General features: G+C 58.0%; 1 protein-coding gene across 1 annotated transcript in view; it reads right to left on the bottom strand.

Moving 5' to 3' along the window:
• The window catches only part of LOC146421469 (ras/Rap GTPase-activating protein SynGAP-like), a 53,162-nt gene that overhangs the window by 7,550 nt on the left and 20,064 nt on the right, over window positions 1–25,548 (bottom strand). The window contains exons 8-19 of the mRNA XM_085047156.1: window positions 22,530–23,084; window positions 20,911–21,055; window positions 19,257–19,401; window positions 18,189–18,425; window positions 14,662–14,863; window positions 12,347–12,522; window positions 11,008–11,049; window positions 9,320–10,196; window positions 9,005–9,043; window positions 7,388–7,561; window positions 5,124–5,335; window positions 1,538–1,627 (exon numbers count right to left, since the gene is read on the bottom strand). Coding sequence (XP_084903282.1) covers window positions 1,538–1,627; window positions 5,124–5,335; window positions 7,388–7,561; window positions 9,005–9,043; window positions 9,320–10,196; window positions 11,008–11,049; window positions 12,347–12,522; window positions 14,662–14,863; window positions 18,189–18,425; window positions 19,257–19,401; window positions 20,911–21,055; window positions 22,530–23,084 — 2,894 coding nt within the window. The remainder of the gene's footprint in view (window positions 1–1,537; window positions 1,628–5,123; window positions 5,336–7,387; window positions 7,562–9,004; window positions 9,044–9,319; window positions 10,197–11,007; window positions 11,050–12,346; window positions 12,523–14,661; window positions 14,864–18,188; window positions 18,426–19,256; window positions 19,402–20,910; window positions 21,056–22,529; window positions 23,085–25,548) is intronic.

The following is a 25,548-nucleotide window of genomic DNA, read 5'->3' as shown; positions in this document are numbered from 1 at the left end:
ATCCCCAATAAATCCAAACCCCCATAAATGTCCCCAAAACCCCATAAAACCCCCATAAATCCCCAATAACCCCAAAATCCCCCAAACCCTCATAAATCCCCAAACCCCCCGGGACAAGACCCCCAAACCCCCAAATAATCCCCATAAATCCCCTATAACCCCATAAATCTCCAAAATCCCCAGTAAATCCAATAACCCCATAAATCCCCATAAATCCCCATTAAATCCCCAACTCCCCGGGGACACCCCACTCCCCCTAAATCCCCAATAAATCCCCCCCCATAAATTCCCCGACCCCATAAAACCCCCATAAATCCCCAATAAATCCCCCAAAACCTCCCAAACTCCCATAAATCCCCAATAAATCCCCCAAAACTGCATGAAACCCCCATAAATCCCCAATAAATGCCCCAATAACCCCCAATAATTCCGCCCAAACCCCCATAAATCCCCATAAAACCCATAAACCCCCTAAACCCCCGTAAATCCCATAAAACCCCATAAATCCCCCAAAAAACCCCATAAATCCCCCAAACTCCGGGACACCCCAATCCCCCTAAATCCCCCATAAATCCCCAATAAACCCCCAAACCCCATAAATCCCCAATAAAACCCCATAAATCCCCCCCAATAAATGCCCCCAAATTCCCTCAAAACCCTGTAAAACCCCATAAATCCCCATAAATCCCCAATAACCCCAAGATCCCCAATAAATCCCCAATAAATCCCCCATAAATCCCCCCAAACCCCTAAATGCCCCTAAACCCCCGAGGACATCCCAATCCCCTAAATCCCCAAATCCCCTAAACCCCATAAATCCCAATAAATACACCTAAATCCCATAAATCCCCCATAAATCCTCAATTAATCCCCCAAACCCCATAAATCCCCAATAATCCCCCCATAAAACCCCTAAATCCCCCAAACCCCAACAATTCCCCCAAACTCCCTAAATCCCCTAACCCCCGGGGACATCTCAATCCCCGATAAAACCCCCATAAATGCCCATAAATCCCCCAATAATTCCCCCAAACCCCCATAAATCCCCATTAAATCCCCCAAAGACCTCCCCAAACTCCCATAAATCCCCAATAAATCTCCCCAAAACTGCATGAAACCCCATAAATCCCCAATAAGTGCCCCAATAACCCCCAATCGTTCCCCCAAATCCCCGGGACACCCGCAGACCCCGAAAACCCCAAATAATCCCCATAAATCCCCATAACCCACAATAAATCCCCCAATAACCCCCAATAATTCCCCCAAACCCCCATAAATCCCCTAACCACCATAAATCCCCATAAATCCCCATAAATCCCCATAAACCCCATAAACCCCCAATAAATCCCCCAATAATCCCCAAACCCCTAAACCCCCATTAAATCCCCCAAACCCCATAAATGCCCCATAAATCCCCCAAAACCCCCATAAATCCCCATAAATCCCCCCTAAATCCCCCCGGGTCCCCCCTCCCGGCCCCAGCGCGGCGTGGGATGGCCGATGTCACACGGAGCAGAGCAATGACATTGTAATTTCCACCTGAGCGTCGAGCAGCCGCCGCCTGCCCTCGGGGGGTTCGTGAGCGCCCAAGTGATCCCTGCGCAGCTCCTGCTCCACCAGCATCAGCCTGCGGGGCCAGGCTTCACCGGGGTCATGCTGCCACCCCCCGGCCACAACCCCGGGGACACGGGGACACCGCCCGGGGACATGGGGACACCCAGGGACACCGCCCGGGGACAGCCCGGGGACATGGGGACACCGCCCGGGGACATGGGGACACCGCCAGGCTTCACCGGGGTCATGCTGCCACCCCCCGGCCACACCCCCGGGGACACGGGGACACCGCCCGGGGACATGGGGACACCGACCGGGGACAGCCCGGGGACATGGGGACACACCCAGGGACATGGGGACACCGCCCAGGACATGGGGACACCGCCCGGGGACAGCCCGGGGACATGGGGACACACCCAGGGACATGGGGACACACCCAAGGGACACAGGAGTCATGCTGCCACTCCCGGCGACACCTCCGGGGACATCCCGGGGGCGTGGGGACACCCAGGGACACCAGCCGGGACACCGCCCAGGGACATGGGGACACACCCAGGGGACATGGGGACACTGCCAGGCTTCACCGGGGTCATGCTGCCACCCCTCCCGGTGACACCCCCGGGGACACGGGGACACCGCCCGGGGACATGGGGACACCGCCTGGGGACAGCCCAGGGACATGGGGACACCACCCGGGGACATCCCTGAGACAGCCCAGGGACATGGGGACAGCCTGGGGACAGCCAAAGTCACAGGGACAACCCAGGGACTCCCCAGAGCCATGGGGACACCTGTGGGGACATTCGTGGGGACACCTGTGGGTCCTGCCGTGTCCCTGTGCCCCCTGATGTCCCCACAGCCCTGTCACCTCTGTGTCACCTGTGTCCTACGTGTCCCTGCCTGTGCCTGTGTCACCCCTGTGTCCCTCTGTGTCACCCATGGCCCTGTGTGTCCCCAAAGTCTGTTTGTCCCCAATACCAGTCTGTCCCCTTTGTGTCCCTGTGTGTCCCCATGGCCCTGTCTGTCCCCAGTGTCTCTGTCTGTCCCCATGTCCCCATGTCCCCATTGTCCCCACTGTGTCCCTGTGTGTCCCCACGGCCCTGTTTGTCCCCAATATCTCTGTTTGTCCCCAATATCTCTGTTTGTCCCCACCGTGTCCCTGTCTGTCCCCATGGTCCTGTCTGTCCCTGTGTCTCCATGTGTCTCCAGTATCTCCAGCTGTCCCCATGTCCCCAGTGTCCCCTGGCTGTCCCCAAGGTCTCTGTGTGTCCCCATATCTCAGTTTGTCCCCAGTATCTCTGTCTGTCCCCAAGGTCCCTGCAGTCCCCATTGTCCCCGCTGTCCCCAGTGTCCCTCACCTGCTGATGATGCTCCTGATCTGGCTGTCCCTGTGTGTCCCTGTGTGTCCCCATGTCTCTGGCTGTCCCTGTGTGTCCCTGTGTCCCCATGTCTCTGGCTGTCCCTGTGTGTCTATGGCCCTGGCTGTCCCCATGGCCCCATCACTCTCACTGTCCCTTCTGTCCCCAGTGTCCCCAATGTCCCCACTGTCCCAGCTGTCGCCGTGTGTCCCTCACCTGCCGATGATGCTCTTGATCTGGCTGTCCCTGTCTGTCCCTGTGTGTCCCCATGGCCCTGTGTGTCCCCATGGCCCCATCACTCTCAGTGTCCCCGCAGTCCCCGCTGTCCCCATTGTCCCCGTGTCCCCGCTGTCGCCTTGTGTCCCTCACCTGCCGATGATGCTCTTGATCTGGCTGTCCCTGTGTGTCCCTGTGTGCCCATGTCCCTGATGCCCCCATGTCCCCATCACTCTCAATGTCCCCGTGTCCCCGCTGTCGCCGTGTGTCCGTCACCTGCCGATGATGCTATTGATCTGGCTGTCCCTGGCTGTCCCTGTGTGCCTATGGCCCTGTGTGTCCCCATGTCCCCATCACTCTCAATGTCCCCATTGTCCCCATTGTCCCCATTGCTCTCATTGTCCCCAATGTCCCCGATGTCCCCGCTGTCCCCGTGTCCCCGCTGTCGCCGTGTGTCCCTCACCTGCCGATGATGCTCTTGATCTGGCTGTCCCTGGGTGTCCCCATGTCCCCATTGCTCTCAATGTCCCCAATGTCCCCGCTGTCCCTATTGTCCCCATGTGTCCCTCACCTGCCAATGATGCTCTTGATCTGGTTGTCCCTGTGTGTCCCTGTGTGTCCCCATGGCTCTGGCTGTCCCTGTGTGTCCCCATGGCCTTGGGTGTCCCCATACCCTCATCACTCTCGCTGTCCCCAATGTCCCCAGTGTCCCTATTGTCCCCGCAGTCCCCGTGTGTCCCTCACCTGCCGATGATGCTCTTGATCTGGCTGTCCCTGTGTGTCCCTGGCCCTGTGTGTCCCCATGTCCCTGTGTGTCCCCATTGTCCCCATCACTCTCAATGTCCCCAATGTCCCCACTGTCCCCGCTGTCCCCGCTGTTCCCGCTGTTCCCGCTGTCCCCGTGTCCCCGCTGCCGCCGTGTGTTCCTCACCTGCCGATGATGCTCTTGATCTGGCTGTCCCTGGGTGTCCCTGTGTGTCCCTGTGTGTCCCTGTGTGTCCCCATGGCCATGTGTGTCCCCATGTCCCCATCACTCTCAATGTCCCCAATGTCCCCAGTGTCCCCGTGTCCCCGCTGTCGCCGTGTGTCCCTGACCTGCCGATGATGCTCTTGATCTGGCTGTCCCTGGGTGTCCCTGTGTGTCCCCATGGCCCTGTGTGTCCCTGGCCCTGGCTGTCCCTGTGTGTCCCCATGTCCCCATTGTCCCCATCACTCTCAATGTCCCCAATGTCCCCAATGTCCCCAATGTCCCTGCTGTCCCCGCTGTCCCCGTGTCCCCGCTGTCGCCGTGTGTCCCTCACCTGCCGATGATGCTCTTGATCTGGCTGTCCCTGGGTGTCCCTGTGTGTCCCCATGTCACTGGCTGTCCCCGTGTGTCCATGGCCCTGTGTGTCCCCATGTCCCCATCTCTCTCACTGTCCCCAGTGTCCCCGCAGTCCCCGCAGTCCCCATTGTCCCCGTGTCCCCGCTGTCGCCGTGTGTCCCTCACCTGCCAATGATGCTCTTGATCTGGCTGTCCCTGGGTGTCCGCATGTCCCCATCACTCTCAATGTCCCTGCTGTCCCCGCTATCCCCAATGTCCCCATTGTCCCCTCTGTCCCCACTGTCCCCGTGTCCCCGCTGCCGCCGTGTGTCCCTCACCTGCCGATGATGCTCTTGATCTGGCTGTCCCTGTGTGTCCCTGTGTGTCCCTGTGTGTCCCCATGGCCCTGGCTGTCCCCGTGTGTCCCCATGGCCCTGTGTGTCCCCATGTCCCCATTGTCCCCATCACTCTCAATGTCCCCATTGTCCCCGATGTCCCCGCTGTCCCCGTGTCCCCGCTGTCGCCGTGTGTCCCTCACCTGCCGATGATGCTCTTGATCTGGCTGTCCCTGTGTGTCCCTGTGTGTCCCCATGGCCCTGGCTGTCCCTGGCTGTCCCCATGTCCCCATCTCTCTCACTGTCCCCGATGTCCCCGCTGTCCCCGTGTCCCCGCTGTCGCCGTGTGTCCCTCACCTGCCGATGATGCTCTTGATCTGGCTGTCCTTCTCCTGCTGCTGCTGCCGCAGCCTCTTCTCGCTGAGCTCCAGGCGCTGCTGGTACTGCAGCAGGATGCGGCTGGTTTGCTCCTCCTGCGTCACCAGGCGGCGCTCGTACTCCTCCAGCTTCCGGTTCGACATGTGCAGCCGCTCCTTGAGCGAGTGGATCTCCTCCTCGTACTCCTTCACCTGCCACAAGGGACACCTGGGCACACCTGGGCACACCTGGCACACCTGGGCACACCTGGGCACACCTGGGACACCTGGCACACCTGGGCACACCTGGGCACACCTGGGCACACCTGGGCACACCTGGCACACCTGGGCACACCTGGCACACCCCCTGTCCCCGCTCCTTGAGCGAGTGGATCTCCTCCTCGTACTCCTTCACCTGCCACAAGGGACACCTGGGCACACCTGGGCACACCTGGCACACCTGGGCACACCTGGGCACACCTGGGCACACCTGGCACACCCCCTGTCCCCGCTCCTTGAGCGAGTGGATCTCCTCCTCGTACTCCTTCACCTGCCACAAGGGACACCTGGGCACACCTGGGCACACCTGGGCACACCTGGGACCCGATACAGCCCCGCACAGACACACCTGGGCACACCTGAGCACACCTGGCACACCTGGGCACACCTGGCACACCTGGCACACCCCCTGTCCCCGCTCCTTGAGCGAGTGGATCTCCTCCTCGTACTCCTTCACCTGCCACAAGGGACACCTGGGCACACCTGGGCACACCTGGCACACCTGGCACACCTGGGATCCGATACAGCCCCGCACAGACACACCTGGGCACACCTGGGCACACCTGGCACACCTGGGCACACCTGGCACACCTGGCACACCCCCTGTCCCCGCTCCTTGAGCGAGTGGATCTCCTCCTCGTACTCCTTCACCTGCCACAAGGGACACCTGGGCACACCTGGGCACACCTGGGCACACCTGGCACACCTGGGCACACCTGGGCACACCTGGGCACACCTGGGCACACCTGAGCACACCTGTCACACCTGAGCACACCTGTCACACCTGTCCCCGCCCCTCACGCCGCCCTACCCGGTCCAGCCGGCTCTCATCCATGGATTTGGACCATTTCCTCCTCTCTATCCCTCACACCTGTCACACTTGTCCCACCTGAGCACACCTGAGCACACCTGTCACACCTGTCCCCACCCCTCACGCTGTCCTACCCGGTCCAGCTGGCTCTTGTCCATCACCATGCCCATTCCCTGCATCCATCACACCTGAGCACACCTGAGCACACCTGAGCACACCTGTCACACCTGTCTCCTGTCCCTCACACCACCCTACCCGGTCCAGCCGGCTCTTATCCATGGACTTGGACCATCTCTATCCCCTGGATCCCTCACACCTGTCACACCTGAGCACACCTGTCACACCTGAGCACACCTGGTCACACCTGTCCCACCTGAGCACACCTGTCCCACCTGCTCACACCTACTCACACCTGAGCACACCTGTCCCCTGTCCCTCACGCCACCCTACCCGGTCCAGCCGGCTCTCGTCCATGGATTTGGACCATTTCCTCCTCTCTATCCCTCACACCTGAGCACACCTGAGCACACCTGTCCCACCTGTCACACCTGGGCACACCTGTCCCACCTGTCCCCCGCCCCTCACGCTGCCCTACACGGTCCAGCCAATGGACTTGGACCATCTCCATCCTCTCTATCCCTCACACCTGAGCACACCTGAGCACACCTGTCACACCTGTTCACACCTGTCCCACCTGTCCCCGGCCCCTCACACCACCCTACCCGGTCCAGCCGGCTCTCGTCCATGGATTTGGACCATCTCAACCACATGGATCCCTCACACCTGAGCACACCTGCTTACACCTGAGCACACCTGTCACACCTGAGCACACCTGTCACACCTGTCCCCGCCCCTCATGCTGCCCTATCCGGTCCAGCCGGCTCTCGTCCATGGACTTGGACCATCCTCATCCTCTCTATCTGTCACACCTGTCACACCTGAGCACACCTGAGCACACCTGCTCACACCTGTCACACCTGTCCCCCTGTCCCCGCCCCTGACGCCTCCCTACCCGGTCCAGCCGGCTCTCGTCCATGGACTTGGACCATCTCAACCACATGGATCCCTCACACCTGAGCACACCTGTCACACCTGAGCACACCTGTCACACCTGAGCACACCTGCTCACACCTGTCACACCTGTCCCACCTGCCCCGCCCCTGACGCCGCCCTACCCGGTCCAGCCGGCTCTCGTCCATGGACTTGGAGTACTCCTTGAGCTTGTACTCCTCGCGCTCGATGTGGGAGCTCTCGATGTCGGCCGACAGGTGCGGCATGTTGGACACCCACGCCACCGTGCGCTCCGACGCCGGCAGCACCGGGTTCAGCGTGGACGGCGTCTGCGACGCCTGCGGGACACCGGGACACGGGGACATCGGGGGACAGCAGGGGACATCGGGGGATGTGGGGACATTGAGGGACATGGGAACATTGAGGGACATGGGGACATAGAGGGACGTGAGGACATCGGGGGATGTGGGGACACCGGGGAATGTGGGGACAGCAGGGGATGTGGGGACATCGGGGATGTGGGGACATGGGGGGATGTGGGGACATCAGGGACGGACATTAGGGACATGGGGACATCGGGGATGTGGGGACAGCAGGGGATATGGGGACATCGGGGGATGCGGGGGACATGGGGACATCAGGGGACATGGGGGATGTGGGGACATAGAGGGACGTGGGGACATCAGGGACATGGGGACATCGGGACAGCGGGGGACGTGGGGACAGCAAGGGGACACAGGGACAGCACGGGACATGGGGACATAGGGGGACATGGGGGGACAGGGTGACACCGGGAGACACCAGGGGGATATGGAGGATTTGGGGATATGGGATATGGGGTATGGGGACAGCAGGTGACACAGGGACAGTGGGGGGCGTGGGGACAGCAAAGGGACACAGTGGGCGGTATGGGGGAAAAAGGGGATGTGGAGGAGATGGGATATGGGGACACAGGGACATGGGGACAGTGGGGGACAGGGGACAGCAGGACAGCAGGGGGACACGGGACAGCAGGGGTGATGGGGACAGTGGGGGGACACGGGGACAGCAGGACAGTGGGGGACACAGGGACAGCAGGGGACATGGGGAGATATGGGGGACACAGGGGGACATTGGGATGTGGTGGGACACAGAGGGACACGGGGACAGCAGGGGGACAGGGGGATATGGGGACAGTGGGAAGGATGGGGACAGTGGGGGGACAGGGGGACATTGACAGACATAGGGGAGATGTGGGGATATGGGGACATGGGGACACAGGGGGACATTATAGAGGGACATTGAGGGATAAAGGGGACACAGGGGACACACTGATGAGTTTGGTTCCCCCTGCACCAGCATGTCCCCAGTGTGTCCCCGTGTCCCATGTCCCCTATATCCCATATACCCCCATGTCCCACATTCTGATACCCCCATGCACCCCTGTGTCCCCATGTCCCCATATCCCCATATCCCATATACCCCCATGTCCCCATGTCCCATATCCCGATATTCCCCATGTCCCCATGCACCCCTGTGTCCCCATGTCCCCATATCCTCTATAAACCATATACCCCCATGTCCCCATGTCCCATATCCCAATATCCCCCATGTCCCCATATGCCACATCCTGATATCCCCCATGTCCCCATATCCCATATCCTCTGTGTCCCACATGTCCCCATATCCCCTATATCCCCCGTGTCCCTATTTCCCATATCCTCTCTATCCTCCATATCCCCATATAGCCCCATGTCCCCCCACATCCCCCCATGTCCCCGCTGTCCCCGCTGTCCCCACACCTGCTTGGTGACAGGCGGCTTCATGCCGGCCACCGAGACCTCCATATCCCCTGTGCCCGATGTCCCCAATGTCCCCATACCCCCACATCCCATACATCCCCTGATGTCTCCAATGTCCCCATGTCCCCCACATCCCCACATCCTGATGTCCCCATATCCCCCACATCCCATGCATCCCTGATGTCCCCAATGTCCCCATGTCCCCACACCCCGGTGTCCCCATATCCCCCACATCCCATACATCCCCGCTGTCCCCGATGTCCCCATATCCCCCACACCCCCCCGATGTCCCAAATGTCCCCGCTGTCCCCCCACCTGCTTGGTGACAGGCGGCTTCATGCCGGCCACCGAGGCCTCCTTGGCCAGGGAGGGCTGGCGGGAGCGGGGCGGCCCGTAGGCGGGCTCGGGCGACGCCAGCAGGTTGCCGCTGGCCGGGCGAGGCTTCTGCGGCACGCCGAGCGCCGAGGGCCCGCCGCCCCCTTTGCCCGCCCGCGACCCCCGCGGGGTGGGCGGCGGCGGGGCGCCGATGGTGATCTGCGGCGGCGCCAGCGTGTCCTGCAGGGACAGCTGCCTGCGGCCGAAGTCGCCGCCGGGCCGCCCGAACTCGTCGCTGTAGCTGTGGCTGTGCGTGATGTGTTTTTGGGGAGGGGTCGCCAGCTCCTCGCTCTTGCTGTAGCCGTGCAGCGGCGGCGGGGCGACGCCCCCGAAGTGTCCCCCCTCGCCGCCGCCCCCCTCGCCCCTCCCGCCCCCTCCGCCGCCCTCGGGGCCGCGCAAGGGGCCGTCGGCGGCCAGGTGGAACAGGGGGTTCTGGAAGGAGAGCGGGACGCGCAGCTGGGGTCCCCCCGGCTCGGGGACCCCCAGGCGCGGCGGGGCCAGGCTGGAGGCGCTGCCCTGCGACAGCCGCCCGGGCCGCAGCCCCCCCTGGCCGGCGCCCCCCGGAGCCGGACCTCCGGCCAGCAGCTCGGCCGGCAGGCTGGGGATGCTGTCCACGCGTCCGTCCTGCAGGTCCAGCATGGACACGCTCTTGCCGACCCCCAGGGCCCCCCCGCGGCCCCCCTCGGGCTCGGTGAGGTCCGAGCTGCTCGTGCAGTAGGCGGGCGAGGAGCGGGCGAGCGGCGGGCGGCTGAGCACCAGCACCTCCGGCGGGCCTTTCTCCTGCGGCGGGGACGGCAGGCGCGGCACGTCCATGGAGCTGCGGGGACAGGGATCGGGGGGATGGATGGGATGGGGGATTGGGGGATTGGGGTCGGGGAGGATGGGGGAACACTGATCCCGAATCCCAATCTCCATCCCACTCCTCGTCCCAATCCCATTCCCATCCAGATCCCAAATCCCAACCCTGATCCAGTCCCGGTTTCAACTCCATCCCCATCCTGATCCCAAATTCCAAATCCCAAATACTGATCCCGAATTCCAAATCCCAAATACTGAGCCTAGTCTCCATCCCACTCCTCGTCCCAGTCCCGTTCCCATCCAGATCCCAAATCCCAATCCGGATCCGGTCCCGGTCTCAACTCCATCCCAAATACTGATCCCAAATTCCAAATCCCAAATACTGATCCCAAACTCCAAATCCCAATCCTGATCCGGTCTCGGTCTCAACTCCATCCCCATCCAGATCCCAAATTCCAAATCCCAAATACTGATCCCGTTCCAATCCCACTCCCAAACCCATCCTGATCGCAAATCCCAGTCCTGATCCCATCCCACCCCCAACTCCATCCCCATCCCAAATCCCAAATCCCAAATCCCAAATCCCAATCCTGATCCAGTCCCGGTCTCAACTCCATCCCCATCCTGATCCCAAATCCCAAATCCCAAATCCCAGTCCTGATCCCATCCCACCCCCAACTCCATCCCAATCCCAAATCCCAAATCCCAAATCCCAAATCCCAATCCTGATCCCATCCCACTCCCAACTCCATCCCCAACTCAATCCCAATCCCAATCCCAAATCCCAAATCCTAAAAAATCCCATTCCCAATCCCATTCCCGCCCCTCACCTGTTGAGCCCCCGCACCATGTAGGACTGCAGATCCACGGAGCTGTAGGGACAGAGACAGGTGACACCCCCAGGTGAGACCCGGGGACACCTGGGACAGGTGGGGACACTGGGAGGACACCAGGGCAGGACAGGTGACACCCCCAGGTGAGATCTGGGGACACCTGGGACAGGTGGGGACACTGGGAGGAGACATGGGGGGCACAGGTGACACCCCAAGTGAGACCCGGGGACACCTGGGACAGGTGGGGACACTCAGAGGGACATGGGTCCTGTCCTGTGTCCCAGGTGACAACCCCAGGTGAGACTTGGGGACACCAGGTGACATTGGGGGTCCCAGTGGGGGTCACAGGTGGGTCATGAAGGTTCTGCAGGTATTTGGGGGGTCGCCATGGGGACATGGGGGGTCACAGGTGGGTGTGGCCACACAGGTGAGCCCAGGTGAGGTTGGGATGTCACCTGGGGCACAGGACAGGACACAACAGGGAGGTGACAGGTGGGACACAGAGATGCCATGAGGACATTGGGGACACCATGGGGACATGGGGGAGTCACAGGTGAGAAGATCCCACAGGTATTTGGGAGGACATGGGGGGTCACAGGTGGGTGTGGCCATCCAGGTGAGCCCAGGTGACATGGGAGGGTCACCTGGGGCACAGAACAGGACACAATGAGGGGATCACAGGTGGGACATGAAGGTCCCACAGGTGTTTGGGGGGACATGGGGGGTCACAGGTGGCCCCAGGTGAGACTGAGAACCACCAGGTGAGCCCAGGTGAGGTTGGCATGTCACCTGGGGCGCAGAACAGGACACAGCAGGTGGTACAGTGAGGTCACAGGGTGTCACCATGGGGACATGGGGGTGTCACAGGTGGGTGTGGCCATCCAGGTGAGAGCAAGGGTGACCAGGTGAGGTGGGGGTGTCACCTGTGACACTGAACAGGACACAACAGGGAGTCACAGGTGGGACATGAAGATCCCACAGGTGTTTGGGGGGACATGGGGGTGTCACAGGTGTGTGGGACCACCCCAGGTGAGCCCAGGTGAGGTAGGGGTGTCACCTGGGGCTCAGCAGAGGACACCGTGGGTGGGTCACAGGTATGTGGGGCCACCAGGTGAGCCCAGGTGAGGTGGGGGTGTCACCAGACACCAGACAGGACACCATGGTGGGGTCACAGGTGAGTGAGACCACCCAGGTGAGACCGAGGGCCACCAGGTGAGGTGGGGGTGTCACCTGGGGCTCAGCACAGGACACACCTGGACGCACAGGGTGGGTCCCACGCCCCCTGCCGGGCTCTCCCCGCCGCACCTGTGGGGTCACCTGCGCAGGTGCGTCTCACCTGTTGAGGTCGCGCACGAGGTAGGGCTGCAGCTCCGCCGAGGGGCCGCGCAGCACCAACCCCTTGGGCGGCAGGCGCTCGCCCTGGCTGGGCTGCCGCTGCAGGTGAGGGTTGCGCAGAGCCACGCTGATGTCCGTCAGCAGCCGCGGCAGCGGGCCCAGCTTCAGCAGCGCCTCCTGGGGGACAGGTAAAACACACCTGAGCGCACCTGAGTGCACCTGGGCACACCTGAGCGCACCTGGGAGAGCCTGTGGGTGAACCCCATTGACCTGTCATTGACCTCTCATTGACCTCCCAGTGACAAGGGCCCAGCTTCAGCAGCGCCTCCTAGGGGGGTACAGGTAAAAACACACCTGAGCGCACCTGGGCACACTTGAGCGCACCTGGGAACACCTGAGAGAACCTGGGAACACCTGGGGTATGACCTAGTGACCACCTAGTGACCTCCTAGTGACAAGGGCCCAGCTTCAGCAGCGCCTCCTAGGGGACAGGTAAAACACACCTGAGCGCACCTGGGCACACCTGAGTGCACCTGGGAACACTTGTGGGTGAACCCCATTGACCTGTCATTGACCTCTCATTGACCTCCCAGTGACAAGGGCCCAGCTTGAGCAGCGCCTCCTGCGGGGGACAGGTAAAACACACCTGAGCGCACCTGGGCACACCTGAGCACACCTGAGAACACCTGGGGTATGACCTAGTGACCTCCTAATGACAAGAGCCCAGCTTCAGCAGCGCCTCCTGAGGGGACAGGTAAAACACACCTGAGCGCACCTGGGAACACCTGAGCGCACCTGGGAACACCTGAGAGAACCTGGGAACACCTGAGCGCACCTGGGAACACCTGGGAACACCTGTGGGTGAACCCCATTGACCTGTCATTGACCTCTCATTGACCTGCTAGTGACAAGGGCCCAGCTTCAGCAACGCCTCCTGGGGGACAGGTAAAACACACCTGAGCCCACCTGGGAACACCTGGGCACACCTGAGAGAACCTGGGAACAGCTGGGAACAGCTGGGAACAGCTGGGAACACCTGAGAGAACCTGGGAACACCTGGGGTATGACCTAGTGACCTCCTAGTGACAAGGGCTCAGCTTCAGCAGCGCCTCCTAGGGGGGGACAGGTAAAACACACCTGAGCGCACCTGGGCACACCTGAGTGCACCTGGGAACACCTGTGGGGGAACCTGGAAACACCTACAGGGGCATCTCACTGACTGCCCAGCTTCAGCAGCGCCTCCTGGGGGGGACAGGTGAAAACACACCTGAGCGCACCTGGGAACACCTGAGAGAACCTGGAAACACCTGGGAACACCTGTGGGGGAACCTGGGAACACCTGGGCTATGACCTAGTGACCTCCTAGTGACAAGGGCCCAGCTTCAGCAGCGCCTCCTACAGGGGTAAAACACACCTGAGCGCACCTGAGTGCACCTGGGCACACCTGGGAACACCTGGGACCTCCCCTTGACCACCCGTGGGGGGACCCCATTGACCTCCCAGTGACCTCCCAGTGACAGCGAGCCCAGCTTTAGCAGCGCCTCCTTCAGGGGGGACAGGTGAGCACACCTGAGCGCACCTGGGCACACCTGGGCACACCTGGGAGCTCACCTAGGGGGACGCTATTGACCTTCTAACAACTGCGCTAGCTCCTACAGGGAGCGCTAGGTAACACCTGGGCATACCTGGGCACACCTGGGAACACTGGAGAGAACCTGGGAACACCTGGGCAGGTGGGACCTCCCAGAGAGTGACCCTGTTGACCTCTCACTGACCTCCTAGAGCAGCACATGCAGGGTGCCCATCCCCACCCCACCCCCAGGTGACCCCCAGGTGAGGTCCTGGGCACACAGGTGAGGCTGTACCTGCACAGGTGAGGCCCTGGGCACACAGGTGAGGCTGCCCAGGTGTGTATCTTGCTGAGCTGGCTCATGACCTCCCAGAGCAGCCTGGGCAGGATGTCCATCACCACCCCCAGGTGACCCCCAGGTGAGCCCATGGCCACACAGGTGAGCACATGGGTGCATAGGTGAGGCTGTACCCGCCCAGGTGAGGCTCCCCAGGTGTGCCCAGGTGCGTACCTTGCTGAGCTGGCTCATGACCTCCCAGAGCAGTGCGTGCAGCATGGACAGCTCGCGGCCCAGGTGAGGCTGTACCCACCCAGGTGAGGCTGTACCCGCCCAGGTGAGACTGTAGCTGCACAGGAGAGGCTGTACCTGCCCAGATGAGGCTGTACCCACCCAGGTGAGGCTGTATCTGCCCAGGTGAGGCTGTACCCACCCAGGTGAGGCTGCCCAGGTGTGCCCAGGTGCGTACCTTGCTGAGCTGGCTCATGACCTCCCAGAGCAGCGCGTGCAGCGTGGACAGCTCGCGGCCCAGGTCGATGTAGCCCTCGAAGCTGGTGCTGTTGGTCAGCGTGTCCAGGTTGGAGATCTCGTAGAGGAACTGCTGCATGCTGGCCCACTCCAGCTCCAGGAACTCGTTCATGAACGCCATGTACTCCTCCTTGCTCCCGAACCTGCCAGGTGCGCCCAGGTGAGGGCGGGGCTGGGCAGGGCTGGCAGGTGGGAGGGGATGGCTCCGGAAGGGGGTGTGGCCGGTGGGGGAGGGGGATGTGGGGATGGGCAGGGGGAGGGGTGTCCATCATCGTTTGGTGTCAGCTGTCACCATCATCATCATCATCATCCATCACCCATCCATCCATCCTCATCATCATCATCATCATCATCATCCATCACCCATCCATCCATCCATCCATCCTCATCATCATCATCATCATCATCATCATCATCATCCATCCATCCATCACCCATGGTCATCTGTCATCTGTCATCCTCATCATCCATCCATGGTCATCTGTCATCTATCATCATCCTACATCTACCATCATCATCATCCCCATCATCACCATCATCATCATCATAATCCATGGCCATCTGTCATCCATCCCCATCATCATCATCATCTTCATCTATCATCATCATCATCCATCCATCACCCATAGTCATCTGTCATCTGCCATCCTCATTATCCATCCATGGTCATCTGTCATCCATTACCATCATCATCATCATCATCATCATCACCACCCATCCATCCATCACCCATTCATCCGCATCCTCATCATCATTGTCATCATCATCATACATCCATCAATCACCCATAGTCATCTGTCATCTGTCATCATCATCATCCATCCATGGTCATCTGTCATCCATCCCCATCATCATCATCATCATTTGGTGTCAGCCATCACCATCATCATCATCATCATCATAATCCATCCATGGTCATCTGTCATCCACTACCATCATCATCATCATCCATCCATCCATCCATCCATCCATCACCCATTGTCATCTGTCATCTGTCACCATCATCATCCATCCATGGTCATCTGTCATCTATCATCATCCTACATCTACCATCATCATCATCCCCATCATCACCATCATCATCATCATAATCCATGACCATCTGTCATCCATCCCCATCATCATCATCATCCATCCATCACCCATAGTCATCTGTCATCTGTCACCATCATCATCCATCCATCCATAGTCATCTGTCATCCATCCTCCTCATCATCATCATCATCATCATGACCATCATCCATCCATCCATCACCCATGGTCATCTGTCATCCATCCCCATAACCATCATCATCATCTATCACCATCATCATCCATTCATGGTCATCTCTCATCTGTTACCATCATCATCATCATCATCATCCATCCATCTATCCATCATCCATCCATGGTCATCTGTCATCCGTCATCACCCTTCATCTGCCATCATCATCATCATTCTCCACCATCATTTGGTATGATCCATCACCATCATCATCATCATCCATCACCCATCGTCATCTGTCATCCATCATCATTATCCATCATTGTTTGGTGTCACCCATCACCATCATCATCATCATCATCCATCCATCATCCACAATCATCTGTCATCCATCATTCATCCATCATCCATCATCATCATCCATGGTCATCAGTCACCTGTCATCATCCTTCATCTGCTGTCATCAGCCATCATCATCCATCATCATCATCATCCATCATTGACTGTTATCTATCATCTATTGTCATCCATCCTCATCATCCATGCATCCATCATCATCCATCTGCTGTCCTTCAACTCATCCATTTCCCATCCGTCATCATCCATCCAATTATCCATCCACGCATCCATGTCCTGTTCCTCAACTTATCCATCATCCATCCGTCTCCTCTCCATCCATCCATTCATCCAACATCCATCATCATCCATCCATCACCCATCATCCATCATCCATCTCCTGTCCCTCAACCCATCCATCATCCATCCATCTATCCTGTCCCTCAACTCACCCATTCTCCATCCATCATCCATCCCTCCATCCATCCATCTTGTCCATCCATCCATCCATCCATCCATCCATCATGTGTCATCTGTCTCCTGTCCCTCAACTCATCCATCCTCTATCCATTTATCATCCATCTCCTGTCCCTCAACTCATCCATCCTCTATCCATCCATCTATCCATCATCCATCAACTATCCATCCATCATCCATCATTCATCCTGTCCCTCAACTCATCCATTCTCCATCCATCAACTCATCCATCCATCATCCATCTCCTGTCCCTCAACCCATCCATCATCCATCTCCTGTCCCTCAACTCATCCATTCTCCATCTGTCATGCATCATCTATCTCCTGCCCCTCAACCCATCCATCCATCCATCATCCATCTCCTGTCCATCAACCCATCCATTCTCTATCCATCCATCCATCCATCCATCCATCCATCATCCATCCATCCATTTTCTAGCCATCATCCATCCATCCATCCATCATGCATCATCCATCTCCTGTCTCTCCAATCATCCATTCTCTATCCATCATCCATCATCCATCTCCTGTCCCTCAACTCATCCATTCTCCATTCATCATGCATCATCTATCTCCTGCCCCTCAATCCATCCATCCATCCATCCATCCATCCATCCATCCATCCATCATCCATCTCCTGTCCCTCAACTCATCCATCCTCTATCCATCCATCCATCCATCCATCCGTCCATTTTCTAGCCATTGTCCATCCATCATGCATCATCCATCTCCTGTCCATCAATTCTTCCATCATCCACCATCCATCCATCATCCACCATCCATCCATCATCCATCTATCATCCATCCATCCATCATCCACCATCCATCCATCATCCATCCATCATCCATCCATCCATCCATCATGCATCATCCATCTCCTGTCCATCAACTCATCCATCATCCATCATCCATCACCAATCCTGTCCCTCAGCTCATCCATTCTCCATCCATCATGCATCATCTATCTCCTGCCCCTCAACCCGCCCATCCATCCATCATCCATCTCCTGTCCATCAACCCATCCATTCTCTATCCATCTATCCATCCATCCATCCATCCATCATCCATCATGCATCATCCATCTCCTGTCCATCAACTCATCCATCATCCATCATCCATCATCCATCCATCATCCACCTGTCCATCCATCACGCATCATCCATCTGCTGTCCATCAATCCATCATCCATCCATCCATCTATCATCCATTTCCTGTCCCTCAACTCATCCATCATCCATCTCCTGTCCCTCAACCCATCCATCCATCCATCCATCATCCATCCATCATCCATCATCCATCATCCATCCATCATCCATCATCCATCATCCACCCATCCATCCATCCACCATCCACCATCCATCTCCTGTCCCTCAACCCCCCATCCCTCCTCCACCCACCTCCTCCCCACCCATCCCCACCACCCCTCCCCCTCCCTCCGGCCGCCGCCCTCACTTGGTGAAGTTGGCCAAGTTCTGGATGACCTTGGCGATGAGGGTCAGCGTCCTGGCCGTCTGCTCGTCGGGGTACTCCTGCATGAGGCCGAAGAGGCTGGGGGACATCACGGCGGGGCACAGGAAGCGCAGGAAGAGCGAGGCGCTGATCAGCCGGTCGGCGATGTCCTCTCGGCCGCGCTCGGCGCAGCGCAGCCGCCACGAGGCGAACACCTCCTTCAGCTCCCGCGGGAACACGCTGCCGTGGTGGGACATGGTGGTCACATGGACCCCGGGAATGTCCCTGAGAATGTCCCCAAGAAGGACCCCAGGAACATCCCCGAGAAGGTCCCCGAGAAGGTCACCAGGAATGTCCCCGAGAAGGATCCCGAGAAGGTCCCCGAGAACATCCCTGAGAAGGTCCACAAAAAGGAACCCAGAAACATCCCCAAGAAGGACCCCGAGAAGGTTCCCAAGAAGGACCCCAGGAGGGTCCCCAAGAAAGTCCCCGAGAAGATCCCCAAGAACGTCCCCGAGAAGGTCCCTGAGAAGCACCCCAAGAATGTCCCCAAGAATGTCCCCGAGAAGATCCCCGAGAAGTCCCCAGGAAGGTCCCTGAGAAGGACACCAGGAACATCCCCAAGAAGGTCCCTGGGAATGTCCCCGGAAACATCCCCAAGAAAGTCCCCAGGAAAGACCCTGAGAAGGTCCCCAAGAAGTCCCCAGGAAGGTCCCCGAGAAGGACCCCAGGAATGTCCTGGAGAAGGACCCTGGGGATGTCCCCAAGAATGTCCCTGAGAAGGTCCCCGAGAAGATCCCCAAGAAGGTCCCTGAGAAAGACCCCAAGAACGTCCCCAGGAATGTCCCTGAGAAGGTCCCCGAGAAGTACCCCGAGAAGTGCCCCGAGAAGGACCCCGAGAAGGTCCCCGAGAAGGACCCCAAGAAAGTCCCTGAGAAGGACCCCGAGAATGTCCCTGAGAAGATCCCCAGGAATGTCCCCAAGAAGGACCCTGAGAAAGTCCCCAAGAAGTCCCCAGGAAGGTCCCCAAGAAGGTCCTCAAGAAGGTCCCCGCGTGGCCCCGCGACTCACCAGTGGGAGTTGACCACCTTGCAGAGCGCCAGCTCGCAGCACATGCGCAGGTTGGCCTGGTGGTCGGCCAGCGTGGACGCCGAGCACTTCATGGGGTCCACCTCGCAGTTCTCCTCCGACTCGTAGAGAGCGCGGATGAACTCGCCTGGAGCATGGCGGCGTCAGGGGACACCGGGGGACACCGGGGGGACACCAGGGGGACACCAGGGGACACCCAGGGGACAGCAGGGGGGACAGGGGGAGGAGGGACCCAACCGTGGTGTGGTCAGGAGGAGGAACCACCCAAATGTCTCGTGGATGTGAGAAGGGACTGCATGGTGGTGGTGATGGAAGCTGACCATGAGTGGAGACAACCCAACCATCTCATGGTGGTGATGGAAGCTGACCATGAGTGGAGACAACCCAACCATCTCATGATCATGAACAGGGACAACCCAACCATCTCATGATCATGAGTAAGGACCACCCAAATGTCTCATGGATGTGATTAGGAACCATCCAACCATCTCATGATGGTGATGGAACCTGGCCATGAGTGGGGACCACCAGTCCATCTCATGGCCATGAGTGGGGACAACCCAACAATCTCATGGTCATGAGTAAGGACTTCCCAAACAGCTTGTGGATGTGAGAAGGGACCACCCAACCATCTCATGGCCATGAACAGGGACCACCCAACCATCTCATGGTGGTGATGGAACCCAGTTGTGAGTGGGGACAACCCAACCATCCCATGGTCAAGGTTAAGGACCACCCAAATGTCTCATGGATGTGAGTAGGAACCACCCAACCATCTCATGATGGTGGCAATGGAACCTGACCATGAGTGGGGACCACCAATCCATCTGATGGCCATGAGTGGGGACAACCCAGCCATCTCATGGTCAGGAGGAGGAACCACCCAAATGTCTCATGGATGTGAGAAGGGACTGCATGGTGGTGGTGATGGAAACTGACCATGAGTGGAGACAACCCAACCATCTCATGGCCATGAGTAAGGACTTCCCAAATGTCTCATGGATGTGAGTAGGGACCACCCAACCATCTCGTGATGGTGGCGATGGAACCTGGCCATGAGTGGGGACCACCAATCCATCTGATGGCCATGAGTGGGGACAACCCAACCATCTCATGGCCATGAATAGGGACAACCCAACCACCTCATGGTCAAGAGTAAGGACCACCCAAATGTCTCATGGATGTGAGTAGGAACCACCCAACCATCACATGATGCTGGTGATGGAAGCTGGCCATGAGTGGGAACCACCTAACCATGTAATGATGGTGGTGATGGAACCTGGCCGTGAGTGGGGACCACCCAGCCATGTCATGGCCATGAGTAGGGACAACTCAACCATCTCTTGATGATGGTGATGGAGCCAGGCCAAGAGTGGGGACCACCCAACGATCTCATGGTCATGAGTAGGAACCACCCAACCATCTCAGGATGACAGGAAGGGACCACCCAACTACCCATGACAGGAACCACCCAACCATCCCAGAACCACCTTGCTGGGGACATGACAGGAAAGGACCAGCCAGCCTGTCATGGCCACATGTGGGACCACCCACCCCACCCCACCCCACCCCGCCCCAGCTGATGAGGCCACACCCCAGCTGATGAGGCCACGCCCCCGGTGCCGCTGGCGCTCACCAATGGCGTCCTTGAGGTATTTCTGGCCGATGAGCTTCAGGTACTCCTCGATGGCTTTGGTGGCCAAGGTGTTCTCCCGGAAGATGAGGTGCTCCCGGTCCATGAAACGATCCACCTCCGTCATGGCCATGTCCGACAGGAAGTCCTGCCCGTGGCCGTCAGCGCGGCCCAGAGCCGGACGTCCCTCTGTCCATCTCCATCATCCATCCGTCCGTCCATCCATCATCCATTATCCATTCATCATCCATCATCATCCATCAATCATCCATCATCCATCCATCATCCATCCATCCCCCATCCATCATCCATCCAACATCATCCATCATCCATCACCCATCATCCATCCATTCCATCCCATAACTCCACCATCCCATCCCTGGAACCCCGCCATGGTCCCACCTTGGCCTTGCTGGTGCTCTGCAGGATGTGCACCAGCGCAGGCCACCTCCTGCTGCATCCATCCATCCATCCATCATCCATCATCATCCATCATCCATCACCCATCCATCATCCATCATCCATCATCCATCATCCATCATCCATCCATCCATCATCCAGTATCCATCCATCCATCATCATCCATCTATCAATCCATCATCCATCAATCATCCACCCTCCATCCATCCATCATCTGTCATCATCCATTCTCCATCCATCCATCCATCATCCATCATTATCCATCCATCATCCATCCATCCATCCATCCAACCAACAATCTTCATCCATCTCACCATCCATCCCACCATCCCAAGACCTGAATCCCACTCCTCCAACCCCGCCATGGTCCCACCTTGGCCTTGCCGGTGCTCTGCAGGATGTGCACCAGTGCACAGGTCACCTCCTGCTGCATCCATCCATAATCCATCCATCATCATCCATCACCCATCCATCTCCATCCATCATTATCCATCATCCATCGAACAATCTTCATCCATCCATCATCCATCCATCACCATCCATCATCCATCCAACAATCTTCATCCATCCATCATCCATCCATCCATCCAACAATCTTCATCCACCCATCCATCCATCCTCCATCCATCCATCCATCCAAAAATCTTCATCCACCCATCTCACCATCCATCCCACCACCCCACCTCCTCAATCCCACCACCCCATGGTCCCACCTTGGCCTTGCCGGTGCTCTGCAGGATGTGCACTAGCGCGCAGGTCACCTCCTGCTGCATCCATCCATCATCCATCCATCACCCATCCATCTCCATCCTTCATCATCAATCCATCCATCCATCCATCCATCCATCATCCATCCATCATTCATCATCCATCATCCATCACCTATCCACCATCCATCCCACCACCCCACCTCCTCAATCCCCCCCGCCATGGTCCCACCTTGGCCTTGCCGGTGCTCTGCAGGATGTGCACCAGCGCGCCGGCCACCTGCTGCTGCATCCATCACCCATCCATTCATCATCATCCATCATCTATCCATCTCCATCCATCCCCATCCATCCATCATCCATCCATCCAACAATCTTCATCCATCCATCCATCCATCCTCCATCCATCCATCATCCATCCAACAATCTTCATCCATCCATCCCACCATCCATCCCACCACCCCACCTCCTCAATCCCACCCGCCATGGTCCCACCTTGGCCTTGCCGGTGCTCTGCAGGATGTGCACCAGCGCGCAGGCCACCTCCTCCTTGCTCTTGACGCTCAGCACCGGCTCCAGGACGGCGCAGAGCATGCGGTAGTTGTTGGTGACGTACTCGGCGAACTCCTTGTAGAGCTCCATGGGCAGGATGCTCATGGTCTGGAAGCGGCTCTTGACCCGCAGCGCCGGACAGCCGGCCTTGCTCTTGCTGCCGCTGGGCTGGCTCAGCGGGTACCACTGCTCGGCGAAGTGGCGCCCGGTGACGCTGGCGATGGGGATGCTCACCATGCCCACGTAGTTGCTCTTGTCCTTCTTCCTCTTCTTGTCGGTGTCCTTGTAGAGGTGCAGGCGGATGGTGCGCACGGCCGGCAGGTTGTTGAACTCGAAGTGCTCTCCCCAGAAGACGTTGTCGGTGCGAGCCTTGCTGGTGGTCCTGGCGTACAGCATGTCGTCCAGGCACAGCTCGCAGTAGTAGCGCTTCTTGGGCGGCAGGTCGCGCGCCTCGATCACCCACAGCTTCAGCACGTTGTCCACGCGCCGGCTGTTGTCCTGCGGGGGAACGGGGGGTCAGTGGCACCGCGTGGGTGTTGGTGCTGGTGACCATCAATACTTGGTGACCATCAACACCTGGTGATGTTCAACACCCGGTGACCATCAACACTTGGTGACCATCAATACCTGGTGACCATCAACACCTGGTGACCTTCAACACCTGGTGACCATCAACACCTGGTGACCATCAACACCTGGTGACTATCAACACCCAGTGACCATCAACACCTGGTGATGTTCAACACCTGGTGACTATCAACACCCGGTGACCATCAACACCTGGTGATGTTCAACACCTGGTGACTATCAACACCCGGTGACATTCAACACCTGGTGACCTTCAACACCTGGTGACTATCACCACGTGGTGACCATCAACACCTGGTGATCTTCAACACCTGGTGACCGTCAGCAGCCGGTGACCATCAATACCTGGTGACCATCAATATCTAGTGACCATCAACACCCTGTGACCATCAACACCCTGTGACCATCAACACCCGGTGACCTTCAACACCTCGTGACCATCAACACCTCGTGACCATCAACACCTGGTGACCAGGCTCATCACCATTGCTTGGCTGTCCTTAGCCCAGCTGGCCATCAACACCAGCTGACCATCCCCATACTCACCAGGTGGTCTTTAACACCAGCTGACCATCAACACCAGTTGATCATCCCCATACTCACCAGTTGATCATTAACATGAGTTGACCATCAACACCAGCTGACCATCAGCATCCCCTCCAATTGACCACCCAGTTGGCCATCAACACCAGTTGACCAGGCTCGTCACCACTGCTTGGCTGTCCTTAGCCCAGTTGGCCATCAACACCAGTTGACCATCAACACCAGCTGACCATCAACACCAGTTGACCATCCTCATACTCACCAGTTCATCATTAACACCAGATGACCATCAACACCGGTTGACCATCCCCAGGCTCACCAGCTGATCATTAGCACCAGGTGACCATCAACACCAGATGGCCATCAACACCAGATGACCATCAACACCAGATGACCATCCGCAGGTGCACCAGGTGACCATCAACACCAGCTGGCCATTGACCAGTTGACCACATTCATCACCATTTCTTGACCACCCTCATCCCTACCACTTGACCATCAACACCAGTTGTCTATCCTCATCTCCACCAGCTGACCATCGACACCAGCTGATCATCATCACCATGACCACCCCCAGCACCAGGTGACCGTCAACACCAGGTGACCATCAACACCGGTTGAACATAACACCAGCTGACCAGGCACATCACCATGGCTTGGCCATCCTTAGCCTCGTTAGCCATCAACACCAGTTGACCATCAACACCACAACCACTCTCAACACCAGCTGACCATCAACACCCACTGACCAGGCTCATCACCATTTCTTCACCATCCTTACCCCAGTTGACATCAACACCAGTTGACCATCTCCATGCTCACCAGCTGACCATTGACATCACTTGACTTTCAACACCATGACCATCCCATCACCATTTGACCATCAATGGTTGTTGACCATCCCCACCAACTGACCATCAACACAGTGGTCATCACCACCACAAATTGACTATTGACACCAGCTGACCATCCCCACCAGCTGACCATCGACACCAGTTAACCATCCCCACCAGCTGACCATCGACACCAGCTGACCACTGACACCAGTTAACCATCCCCACCAGCTGACCATCCATATCAGCTGACCATCCATATCAGCTGACCATCCATATCAGCTGACCATCCTCATCCCCACCAGTTGAACATTGACACCTAAAGACCACTGACACAGCTGACCATCTACACCAGCAGTTGTCCATCAAACACCAGCTGACCATCAACACCAGCTGACCATCAACACCAGTTGTCCACTCCCATCATCAGTCGACCATCAACACCAGTTAACCACCTCCATCATTAATTGACCATCAATCAGTTGTCCATTCCCATCACCAGCTGACCATCAACACCAGCTGGCCATCAACACCAGTTGTCCATTCCCATCACCAGCTGACCATCAACACCAGTTGCCCATTGACAACACTTGACCATCATCACCCTCACCAGGTGACCATCCTTATTCTTACCATTAACCATCAACACCAGTTGACCATCATCATGACCACTCCCATCACCAGCTGACCATTGACACCAGTTGATCATCTCCAGTTGACAATCAACACCAGCTGACCATCAACACCATGACCATTGACCATTGACACCAGCTAAGCACCCCCATCCCCACCAGCTGACCATCAAACACCAGCTGACCATTAAAGACCAGTTAACCATGCCCATCCGCACCAGATGACCACTGACACCAGCTGACCATCCCCATCACCAGCTGACCATCCCCATCACCAGCTGACCGCCAACCACCAGCTGACCACCAAACACCAGTTGACCACCAAATGCAAGTTGACCACCCTCATGACCCATTGACCACCAAACC

The sequence above is a fragment of the Lichenostomus cassidix genome, unplaced genomic scaffold, assembly GCF_008360975.1.
Source record: "Lichenostomus cassidix isolate B80296 unplaced genomic scaffold, HeHo_3.0 HiC_scaffold_33, whole genome shotgun sequence".
Lineage (NCBI taxonomy): Eukaryota > Metazoa > Chordata > Aves > Passeriformes > Meliphagidae > Lichenostomus > Lichenostomus cassidix.
Note: the sequence above shows the minus strand (reverse complement) of the source record. Positions and strands in the feature narration are given on the sequence as shown.